Raw genomic sequence first — 12,250 nt, forward strand, 5'->3', positions numbered from 1 at the left:
GGAGGCAGAAACAGCTGGTTTTCCATCAAAATGTACCCCAGCCTTGGCATACTTCATCAGGTTCTGTCATGCCGGCCTACCGCAGCCCAGCCCGAGGCATACCTGCTTCTGGTAAGGGTCGGGCAGGAAGCTGCAGCCTTTCTCAAGAGCAGCCAGGATCTCCTGCTTGGTGCTGTTTTTCTCCAGGTTACGATCCAAATAACCCACCAGCTTCTTGCACACTTCGCAGAAGCCACCGTCCTTCGGCTGAGTCACATGAACTACACAAGAGGGCAGCGGGCTCAATGCTGGCAGGGCCCTCCCAGACCCAAGAGGGGCACCATCCTCTCCCGCCCCACACCCAGTGCTCACCGGTCAGCGCAGGCAGCCGCGTGCCAGAGCAGAGGCGCAGCATGCTGCACACCAGCTCAGGGCTGACCTCCTGCAGCAGGATGGACAGGATTGAGCTGCCGTACGTGTCCACCACCTCCTGGCACTCTTCCGACAGGGACTTCGGCAGCTTCGAGCACATTTTGTCAAAAGTGTCGAGTATTTCTTTCTGAAACACAGGAGAGGATCGTGTGAGAAGACGGGAGGCTGGGCAAGGGTTGGGGAGATTCTGAAAATACTAACATGACCAGGAAACAAGTCAATGGTGGGTGCCGTTTCCACCCCCAGAAAACTACCAAACCACAAAGCAGGGCAACGGTGTCTACCTCCCCTGAACCCTGCCAGCCTAGAGGTCCCACTGGTGAGGACTGCCTTCCACGAGGTGGGGACGTGGCTGTACACATGCCAAGCCTGGGCCAAGCCCTCTCTCCTATGGGACTTTCCCACTGGGACATTCAGGCTCAGGGGGCAGAAGAGGGCCTCTCTCTGCCAGGAGGACAGCATACCTCAGTCTTGTTGTTGTCAATCAGCTTGGTCACCTCCTTCACCAGGAATTCACACACCTCACAGTAAACATCAGACTTTGCTGGGACCTCGTGCTTCTGTGGGAAGAGTAGAAGGAGAGTACTTTAATGCTGGGACTCACAGCCCTTGGTCTTGCTCCCCTAAAGGAAAGGGGCTGCAGACACCAGGGTGGGTTAGCACATCAAGGGCCACTGCCTACTGAATTCCAAATGATGTGTGGCTTCTAACATCCAAGTTAATTCCCTATTTTTATATGGTGGGAGACCCACCTGCCTCCTTCCCCAGTCTTCTACCAACACCACCTCCCCCTAACCCCACCAAAACAAAACCCAGGAATTCACGGTTCAGAAGCTAGAAAGTCCCTTGTCCACCCCAAAGAGCTGTCCTGATGATGTTTCAGTTACAAACATTTCATCACTCAGGGTTCATTTTGGGGAGGATGAAGGACCAAAAGCAAAGGGAGGGGCTCACTATCGGTCCACTATCTAGAAGGCAGCATGGTGAACACATTTCAGGTCTGCTCGTGTGTCTGCCATGTCTCATTAGCACTTGAGAATGCTCTTCTAGAACCCACCTTTAAAAAGGCAATACTGTCACAGAAGATGTTCTGTGGCAGTGGAAATGTTCTCTATCCCTGCTGCCCACTACAGGCTCCAGCTACCTGTGTACTGAGCACCTGCAATGTGTCTCATTTTGCTCCATGGTATTTCATTGAAATTTAAGTAGTCACATGTGGTTGGAATACGAGCTATAACTCTTCAGTTTCTCTGGCTGCATCTTGGTCAGCGGGCTGGAGCCGAGGAGCAGCCCATGGAGAAGGAGGCAGGAAGCAGTGCTTCCTGGATTCCAGCTGACACTTCGGCCTGGCCCCTGGGCCACACACTCTGCACATGCAGAGAGAAGATGGCAGAGAGAGACAAACAGCTGGCAGTCAAGTGCCGTGGGATGTTCTAGAACAAGAAGCATGTACATGTGCCATGTGTTAAGGCATCACACAGCCCGGGCCTTGAAGAACTAGGATGTAAGCCCCACGGGCACAATGACATCATCTGTTCAGCACAGCCCCTAATACGCTGCCTGGCCCATAATAAATGCCAAATACAAATGTATTATGGGAGGAAGTCGTCTGACCTTCACCAAGTGAGGTGTTCTAGTTAAACAAAACAGACACCCACACGGATTTAGTATATAGGCTGCAGGCCCAGTGAGGCTTCCGCATACTCTGAGGGGTGTGCTGGGAACATCCAGTCTGTCAGGGCTACAGGATGGGGAAGGACCCAGACAGTGCATGTGAGAAGGTGAGGCTGGAGCCAGGCACCGCGAAGTCACCTTTGAATGGCATGCTGAAAATACTCAGGCTAATGATCCCACGACCTTTAGGGTTTACTACCAAGGCAATAAAATGTTTTCAAAAGCAGAGGCGGGGGCTGCATTAGTATAAGGGATAGCATAAACCAGTGATCACAAACTCAAAGACCTTCAGGAGCCAGGCAGGGAACCGAAAGAAGTGACTTGTAGGATGCAATGTGACACAGCAGGGAGTGGTGTGGCACTGCATAGCCCTGGCCAGTACACACAGTGACACCAGGTACCTTAATGGGCTCCACCAGTTCCAGGGCAGGGATGACATTCTTGGAGGCCACTTTGGCGGGGACCAGAGTCTGCATGGGCATCTCTTTCACCTCATCACAGAACCCAACCAGCGCACAGATCTCCTTGGGTTGCTGAAGAGAGCACAGAACGACCAGTCAGCGGCAAGCCTGCGCCCACCGCCCCTTAGTCCCAGTCCAGCCGGGGGACAGGGAGCTGGACAGCATCCTGGGCCCAGGTCGAGGCTGTCTCCCTCTCCCCCTCCCGCAAGGGGGCAGATTCCAGATTCCATGTTAAAGGGCTTGTGTCTGAAGCAGTGCATATGTGCCAGTTACATCTCAGGGAGGAGACCACACAAAGCTCCTAAGGGACATCGAACACAGCCTCCATCCAGGGCCACCACGAGGAAGGGAGACACCCCAGCACTTTCCACATCTCCAAGGACACCTGGTCTGCTCTAGAATGTGTCTTTTCAGGTCACTCTAGGTAGGAACTAAGCTATGCTTTTTTCTAGAGGGGAAACTACCACGCCCGTAAACTAACAGAAAGCCAAATGTGTTAGAAATAAAACCACACCGGATCTTTCAGCGGCAGGACCATTTAAAATGATGCATTAAGGGGAAATGCTGGCTTTTTTAAAAACCACATTCTATGTTCACAACTGCACACAGTGCACATGAAAACCCAATCCCCCAAATGGATGAATCATTTTAAGCCACAAGGTCTCCAGATTGATCCCCTTTCACCATTTAGACACCAAACACAGAGCACTAGACAGTCTAGAATCCTGACCATGACGCTCTGACGGCCAAGAGCGAGACAAGTGTATACACTCTGTATACTGTGGAAATAAATGCAACCAGCGACTAGCTCTGAGCCTGAGTGCATTTGCCTCCCAGCACCACACCCTAAAGCAGCAGCAACAAAGGTGCTAAAAACGGGACCTGTTAAGGGAAAAGAGCTAGACCATGACCATGGCTCATCTTGTTTTAATATCAAGAAGGCTCGAGAATTAATAAGACTGGGGGAGTCTGGAAAGCAAATCCCAAATACCCTGTCTTTGGCACACCTTAAGAATGAAAAATAAATAAATAATAAGAACGCAGAAGATACAGCAAGCTTTTTAGAAAAAAGCAGATGCCAATATTCAGGAGGTATAGGGCTGCTTCGGCCTCGATCCGCTTTGTTCCAACTCTCTGAGGAGGCCTAGGTAAAAATTCAAGCATTTCAACCAAAGTCCTCTCCCATTAGACTTCAAAATACCTTCAAAAAAGCTCCAATGCTAATCCCAGTGGATGGATGCCAATGCTCAGAGGTGGCAGTGTTCAGGATGGCCCCAAAGGACACTGACTCAGAGCAAGTATGGACTGGGCACTTGGTTCCTGTAGCATGCCATCTGATGTGGCTCTAGATCCCAAAGGACCCTGTTACCCAGAGGGGCAGAAGCCACAATCAAGAGATTGTTTCCAATTCTCTGGATCCAACAGCCAGGAACAGTCTCCTGGCTGTCTGCAAATGTTTGCTCATGCAGCTGAAGCATTTCTGTGGTTATGAAAGACAGCACTAAAGACATGCAATGCCTACTTGCATTGTGACAGACACAAGGTGCCCTGGGGAAGCCAGACCTACACTGGACTTCCTAACCAGCCTATGCTGAAGGAGGCTGAGGCACCTCCTGGGCCACCCATGGTTCCCCATCGTCACACTGGTGGCCTGCATGTACATATGCTGTATATGGATCATGACCAGAGCGCAAGGCTCTGTTGGCTTCATTTTTCTGGCCCCCTGAAGGGGAGATGAGATTCCCCAACACCTCAAGGGCTGAATTACAGGGGAGAAATGCAGAAGCCCTCCCCAGCCTATTAACAGACAGGCACCCTGCCTCTCATAACCATTCCTTGTATCTGTCAGAGCTAATCACGCCATACCCCCCCACCAAAAAAAAAGCAAAGTAACTAGAGGAAGCAGCAGACCACTACTACAAGCAGATTCCCCGACACATACCTGATCCTGCTGTTGAACAAAAAAACAGGATATCGGAGGTGAAAATAAGAGAAAGGAAAGGACACAACAGTTAAGAAAAATTAAAACAACAATCAAGCAGTTAACCAGGTGTAAGGATGTCCCAAGAAGTTCAGGGGAAATGCTCCTGCGGTCAGATCTTAGCAACCTACCGTGTTCCTGCTATCTTGTAGACAAGGGGGCCCTGAAAGCTTTCCTGGCCCTGCAGGGATAGACCATTTGGGGGCTGTCCTGCTCATGTGTGCACCATCTCCAGGTCTTAACACACTAAATCACACTCAAAACACTGTGCAGCAAGAGCCCCAGAAAATGCCACTTGATGAAGGGTCTCCATCCTCAGAAGCCCACGCCAGCCCCAGGCCTGCAAGGCTTTCCCACAGGATAGTGACCAGCAGCACCACGGAACAAGACACAGGGCTGCCCCAGTAAGGGGGGTGTGTTATAAACACCCTGAGGGGTCAGGGATCCTAGGGCAATCTACTGCAGGTGGCCAAATGCCAGCTGGAAGGCCAATTTAACAACGTATGCAAAGCCTCATGCTTCCATTCAGCAGTTCCAGCTTTAGTTCTCCATAATAAGGGGAAAGGCAGGGATATGCATATATGTATGCGTTTGGCTATAAGCAGATTTATCTTCCCAAAGGCAAACCTGAAAACCTAGACACATCCAGCCACCAGGGACCGGTTATGTAAATTCTCTATGTACACAGGTGATTATTATGCAAGCACTTAATCATTTGTACAAGAATATTCAATGGCCAGAAGTATTCAATGGACAGAAAAGTACTGTCCACATTTCTACACAGTATAACTTTTATAATGAGAAAAATATTTTAAGTTAACTATAAGGAAGTACTTCATGAGGTTAAGTCCCGTTAATGCTTATCTTTACCTACTTCAGGTGCATGTCTTTGTAAGCTGCCTTTAACTGTTTTTAGAACATGGTAGGGTGTGAGTAATAATCCCAAATAAACTTCTCCTCCTCTTTGGCTTGAGTGGTTAGAGCAGGTCAGAGAGTCAATCTTTCAGGCTACTTGGCCATAAGCTCTAGCTGCAACTACCCAACTGTGCTGCTGTAGCACAAAACAGGCATCACTGTGTTCCTCCAAAAAAAATACCCTTTATGCACAAAACATGATGGGCCAGTCTGCTGACCCCTGGATCAGAGAACAAACTCAAACGATGGTATGTCAATCTCAAGTAGTCAGAAAGTCAGTATGACAGACAGGGAAAAGGTGCTCCCCCCTCAGCCCCGCCAATCAGATCTAAGGAGGCAGTGCCTGTTCCCAACGTGAGCAGGCCACCCTGCTCTGCGTGGACTAGCGAGCTCATTTCCGGAATGGGTATTCTTGGTTCTAATGAAGGAACACCCGCTACCACCTGAATGCCTCCAAAGCCAGCTCAGGAGTTACCAGCTCAAGCAGCAGCTTCAGCAGACACTGCTGCCATGCATGGGACCAACTCTGGGAGGTAGTATTCCCCCCACTCAGGCTGCAACACAGCCATTCTCACACCTGGCTTAGTTAGAGAGCACTTGACTTCTATAGATCCCAGGGCTAAAGCCAGACCTGGAAACCTGATGGCCGGCCTGAATGGGCAGAGGCAAACAAACTGCCAGGAAGCCACCAGGGCAGTCCTGGGGATCAAGATGCTTCAGCCTCTCCCGTGACAGGGGAGGTACTGAGATTGCAAGTGGAGAGTCTCCTAGCCAGAGGGTTTGATTTAGCCCAATTCAGTACTCTAAGGTAAAAAAGGGAAACTAAACCATATAATTTTCAAAATTGCTAGAAATAACGAAACCTGAAAAACAAAAGAAAAATGCTAACAAGGGGCCTCCGTGCCACCTACCATGTGCATCATCATCTGGATAGCAATTTCAGAATACTGGCTGATATAGTTCTTGCACTGGGGAGAGAGAAACAGATTCCTTAACAAATCACTGCAACAGTGCACCAAAAAACAACCAACTTTCCCCCCAGCATTTCCAACAGTGTCAACTGGTGACTATCAAGCAAGTTTCTAAAGTAGAATTTTATAAATGTCTGCTCTGGGTCAGTTTTCATAAGATGAAAATAACCATTCGGTTATTCTATCATTCATAGGAAATGTGTGCAAAAGATGTTTTGAAAATGTTTTGTAAGGGACCTTAAAGATTCCATCCTCCTGTCTCCTTTATCTTACAACCTCACTTGCCCCAGGATCATACAGCAACTATTCAGTGGCAATTTGGAGAGAAGGCAGCTAGGAGATATACTGTTTAGGAACTGCAGCTTACTTTTCAAAGCCATTTACACAATCTCAGATGGCATTATAAAGCTTAAATCCAGTAGAGTCAAGTTACAATGATTTTTAACTGCCTATTTTCAGACAATCTAGATGCTTCCAGTAGACTCCACAGACTTGCTCCTTGTATTTGGGGAGCTTCTACAGAGACAGGACCAAAGGTAACATGATATAGCCCCTCAGAGAGGGTTCCATTGGGAAACTGTTTAAACGGTGTTATGCAAAGACATTTGAAATGAGGCTACAGGATTCCAAGACTTTCAGCGTCAGTAAGTGTTCACCTGATTGACATTCCTAACGGAAAGTCAGAGAGAAACCCTCAGCTGGACATGGTGGCTCACTCCTGTAATCCCAGCTACCTGGGAGGCTGAGGAGAGGATTGCTTGAGCCCAGGAGGTAAAGGCTGCAGTGAGCTATGATTGTGCCACTGCACTCCAGCCTGGATGACAGAGCTAAACCCTGTCTCAAGAAAAAAAAAAAAAAAAAAGGAGAAGGCCTTATCTCCTAGAGCCAGCCACTCCACCCAAAAAGCCTCTCTAGATCCCAAAGGACCGAGAGATTACAACCAGCTTCTCAGCTGCCAGTCTAGCAGATTTCTTCAGTTGTCAGGTACTAAAACTGGCATTTTGGTTTTATACATCCACCTGAGTGTGATTAATAATCTTGGAATAGGGTCCCAGAATGAAACCATCTAAGTTAGGGGCCAACAAAATGAGTTTCTGAGCCCACAGGACTAAGGGAGGCTTCCAGGTGAACCATGGTCAGCAACCATGCTTGCTGCAGGAGCACAGTTAGAATTCTGAGTGTCACATACATTAGCCAAGCTTTCAAAAATAGGGTAAAGGCCGGGCATGGAGGCTCACGCCTGTAACCCCAGCACTTTGGGAGGCCAAGTGGGCGGATTACTTGAGGTCAGAAGTTCTAGACCAGCCTGGCCAACACGGTGAAACCCCATCTCTACTAAAAATACAAAAATTAGCTGGGTGTGGTTGCATGCGCCTGTAATCCCAGAGGTTAAGGCAGGAGAATTGCTTGAAACCAGGAGGTGAAGGCTGCAGTGAGCTGAGATCACACCACTGCACTCCAGCCTGGGCAACAGAGTGAGACTCAGTCTCAAAAAAAAAAGGGGGGGGGAGGGGCAAAAAGTGTTTCCACAGTGTTCCTAATACACAGGGTGCCTGGCAGGAAACAAAATCTTCCCAGAAACGGTCTCCTACTTTTTGTCCCCAGTTTTATTACATATCCAGATGCCATTAACCAAAACAGATTCAAGTCTATACTACCTATTCAAGCTGCTTTCTGGCTAAAAAGAAAACCATGTTGTCTGAACGCCCTACTCCAGCCTCCAGAGCCCAAATCCCAGACCCAGACCATCCTCAATGCACAAGGACACAAGGCTCACCATGTCGGCCATGCCAGGGCCCAGGCGGTCACACTCCTCCTTGACATGTTCCACCAAGGCCTGGACAAAGGTGGAGTTGGTCCGTACAGCAGTCTGGATGTCGGTCACCATCTGAATGCAGTCCTGGCAAACGTCCCCATTATCCTACGGAAGAGGCAGTTAGGTTGACAACTTAAGAGGATTCAAATTCCTAGGAAAACGTCCTTATATACTCAGGGCTACAGCATTAGTGGGCACTTACTGGCCAGTTCCTAAGGTGCTTTACAGGCTCTCAAATTACTCATAGGCTTAAAATCGATTGAGTGTTCATTATAGTAACAGTATGGTATAAAAAGGGGGTTTAGTATAAATAAAAAGGATGGCCAGGCACAGTGGCTCACACCTGTAATCCCAGCACTTTGGGAGGCCGAGGCAGGCAGATCACTTGAACCCAGGAGTTTGAGACCAGCCTGAGCAACACGGCAAAATAAAAAATATAAAAATTTAGCCAGATGTGGTGGTGTGCATCTGTACTCCCAGCTACTTAGGAGGCTAAGGTGGGAGGATCACTTAAGCCTCAGAGGTTGAGGCTGCAGTGAACCATGATCACAGCACTGCACTCCAGCTTGGGTGATAAAACGAGACCCTGCTCAAAAATAAAAGAAGTAAAAATTTTTTAAAGGGGGTTAACCTTTGCATATTCTAAATATCCCATTCTTTAGAAACTTCATGGTACAACCATTTAAAGGCTGGTTCATGTAACTACAGAGTTATGCACAGAGATAAGCCCCTGTTTAAGAGCCACACGTGCACTCTCTGCCCCTTTTGTCTCTCATCTCCAGTGCAACCAAAAATGGGGTCCTCAGTGGCCAGCCCATTGTCTTACCTTTGGCTGGGGCTTGCTGCGGGGGCCGTCCTGAGGGTAGAGGAGGAGAGGGATGTTGGCCATGAAGGGGGCCACCACCTCAGTCATGTCCAGCTCTGGGATCTTATTGGACTCCAGCTGCTTCTGGTGATTCAGCTCTGCCAGGTGCTTCTGGAGAGACTCGCAGAGGTTGAGAGCAGAGCACACCTCCCCAGGACGGCTCTGGTGGCAAGGAAAGATGTCCTGCTGAAAATCCTCTCCCCGGGGGGAAAATAAGACAGGCCATCTGGTGCCTCTGAATTAGTCCCTCTCTTTAAATCCCTTAAAAGAAGCGCAAACCTATTGTCTAAATTAAAACCCAAGAATGTCAAAATTACCCAATCCAAGTGCCTAACCACACAGCAGCCCCTAAGCTTCCTCAATTCTCCTACTAGGCAATGATGCAGTTTGGCTGTGTCCCCACCCAAATCTCATCTGGAATGGTAGCTCCCATAATCCCACGTATCATGGGAGGGACCCAGTGGGAGGTAACTGCATCACGGGGCGGGTTTTCCCGTGCTGTTTAGTAAGAGTAAGTCTCATGATCTGATGGTTTTATAAAGGGCAGTTCCCCTGTACACGCTCTCTTGCCTGCTGATATGTAAGATGTGACTTTGCTCCTCCTTCACCTTCCACCATGATTGTGGGGCCTCCCCAGTCATGTGGAACTGTGAGTCCATTGAATCTTTTTTTTCTTTTTATAAATTACCCAGTCTCGGGTATGTCTTTATTAGTAGCATGAAAACAGACTAAATATAGGCTTCCTAAATGTTACCTCTGCTCCCCTCAGCTCTTCTTTAAAGGAATAGGCGGCCAGGCGCAGTGGCTCACACCTGTAATCCCAGCACTTTGTGAGGCTGAGGCAGGTGGATCACTGAGGTCAGGAGTTCAAGACCAGCCTGGCCAAGGTGGTGAAACCCTGTCTCTACAAAAATACAAAAATTAGCCGGGCATGATGGTGGGTGCCTATGATCCCAGCTACTTGGGAGGCTGAGACGGGAGAATCGCTTGAACCCAAGAAGCAGAGGTGCTGTCAGCCGAGATCGCGCCATTGCACTCCAGCCTGGGCAACAGAGTGAGACTCAGTCTTAAATAAATAAATAAATAAATAAATAAAGGAATAGGAGCTTCTTGTTGGAGGAGAAGAGTCAGCAATTCTAAGCCACTTCTCCGCAAAATGAGCTAACACAATGGCTTTCAACACCTTCCATATGCTGATGGCTCCCAACTGTTTAACTTTTGTAATCATGCCCACCCCGCAGACATCTCAAACTTACCCCTCATTCCATCCTGTCCAACTAGCTCCATTTTAGCAAGTAACTCCACCTTCATCTTCTCAGAAACCAGGGAGACATTTATAGCTCTTCCTCTCCTATACATCCCCCTCATGAGCAAGTCCAGTCCATTTAATCCTCCAAAAGAGAATCTGCATCTGCCGTTTCCACTGTCCGCATCCCATCTCACTCACAAGGCCATGACCTCCTGAGGGTCCTGTCGGCTTCCCCACTTGCAGCTTCCCTCAATGGGACCTAGACCTAGATCAAACCCTTTGACAAATGCCCTTACAATCATGACACTCCAAGGCTGTACTTGCAATCCTTGAAGATGGCCTAGAAGGCTGTGCGTGACACAACTCCTGCCTTCCTCACCAGAACCTTGGTCAACTTTGGTCCTGTCTTGAGACAGTCCTGCCCCACTGGCCCTCTTCAGTTACTTAAACACCTCTTCTTTGTCAAGGCCTCTCCAAATTCCACAAAGCCAGTTCCGTGTTCTTTGCTAAAGATCCAGTCTGTGACACAGGGTCTGCATATGATACATACTTGATGAATGAAAGATGAGCATCTTTGTAGCTGAACACCCAAGTACATTCCCTGAATTATTCCTTAATTATAAGTTCACAGAAATAAATTCACAGAAGTGAAGTTTTGTGCTTGCTCAAAGGGGTCAAAGATTGGACATCATCTATCCAACTCACATCTCTGAAGGTTATGCCGGTTTACATTCCTTCAGCAGTCCGACCAGTCCCCAGCAGCCGCGCCCTTGCTATCCCCAGGGCAAGTTACATACAGAGTGGCCTGCTGTGCCAAAGGAGCTATTCGGGATGTGAAATTGTAGCAAAATGCTGTTGAGGAATTCCAGAGCTATGAACAGACTTTCCATTTTAACCAATCTACTCGGGGCCACTGCCTCTCCTGGGCCCCAGAAGCACCTTCAAGGAAAAGCCTATTCCCCATCACTTACCATTTCTCCTTTAATGATGTCCAGGATGACAGGGAGGTAGGAGTCCACTATCTCCTTGCACGAAGCAGACATGTTCGGTTTTGGAAGCCAGTCACAGGTCTTCTCCAAGTAAACAAGGATCTCCTCCTACGAGAGGACACCAGGGTCAGAATCAGGACAGGCTTTCCTCCCTGGAAATAAATGGGCTGAAGGCAAGAGGCCCTCAATAGCTCCCAGAAAAACCAAGCCTGGAAAACAGCCAGCCCTCAGGGAAAAGGACTTGGCCATGTTACCATTACCTATGGCTCTATCAGGTCAATCAGGCAAAAGCAGACAAGAACATTCAAAATGAAGATCCTCGGACCTGCAGTCTCGCAGGCACAGGGAATTCTAAGCAGAGATGGCCAAACTGGACCTAGGTATTAGTGGCATGCAACATAACATCTCAATTAACTTCGGGCATTTAGTCCCGGGGTCAGCAAAGGAGGCCCTTCAGCTTATTTTTGTACAACCCAGAACTCAGAATGGTTTTTACATTCTTTTTACATTTTTAAAAAGAGACTGTGTGACAGGGACAGTATATGGCTCATATAGCCTAAAATCTTTTCTCCTTGGTCCTTTGTGGAAGACATTTGCCCCCCTCAGGCCTACACCATTCCTCTTTAGACACTCGGAATCGCAGCTCTCTTAGGAACCAGTGCACGTGCCCGTGGCTCAGGCACCATCCCCACTCACAGCCGCTCACCTCGGTGGCATTGTCCTTCAGCATATCACCAGCTGCGGTGACAACGTCTTTGCATATGTCACAGGGAAGGGATTTCTAAGAGAAAGAATACGAGAAATTTGTATTTGTAGGACACAAATTCACACCCCACACTACTGGAACTCCCCATGGCCTTTTCCCTATTCTCTCTAACCAGGGATATGATCATGACCACGCTCCCGTCACATCCTGGT

General features: G+C 48.5%; 1 protein-coding gene across 2 annotated transcripts in view; it reads right to left on the minus strand.

Moving 5' to 3' along the window:
- PSA (prosaposin) overlaps window positions 1-12,250 on the minus strand; it is a 35,523-nt gene that overhangs the window by 3,060 nt on the left and 20,213 nt on the right. Inside the window, exons 3-11 of one of the 2 annotated variants that reach the window (XM_011714915.2) lie at window positions 12,039-12,113; window positions 11,315-11,440; window positions 9,056-9,256; window positions 8,191-8,334; window positions 6,354-6,410; window positions 2,487-2,618; window positions 876-971; window positions 352-538; window positions 103-260 (exon numbers count right to left, since the gene is read on the minus strand). In XM_011714915.2, the coding sequence (XP_011713217.1) occupies window positions 103-260; window positions 352-538; window positions 876-971; window positions 2,487-2,618; window positions 6,354-6,410; window positions 8,191-8,334; window positions 9,056-9,256; window positions 11,315-11,440; window positions 12,039-12,113 (1,176 nt within the window). Of the gene's footprint in view, window positions 1-102; window positions 261-351; window positions 539-875; window positions 972-2,486; window positions 2,619-6,353; window positions 6,411-8,190; window positions 8,335-9,055; window positions 9,290-11,314; window positions 11,441-12,038; window positions 12,114-12,250 lie in introns of both variants that reach the window. The other variant, XM_011714912.2, reaches the window with a different exon arrangement.

The sequence above is a fragment of the Macaca nemestrina genome, chromosome 9, assembly GCF_043159975.1.
Source record: "Macaca nemestrina isolate mMacNem1 chromosome 9, mMacNem.hap1, whole genome shotgun sequence".
In the NCBI taxonomy this organism is placed as follows: Eukaryota; Metazoa; Chordata; class Mammalia; order Primates; family Cercopithecidae; genus Macaca; species Macaca nemestrina.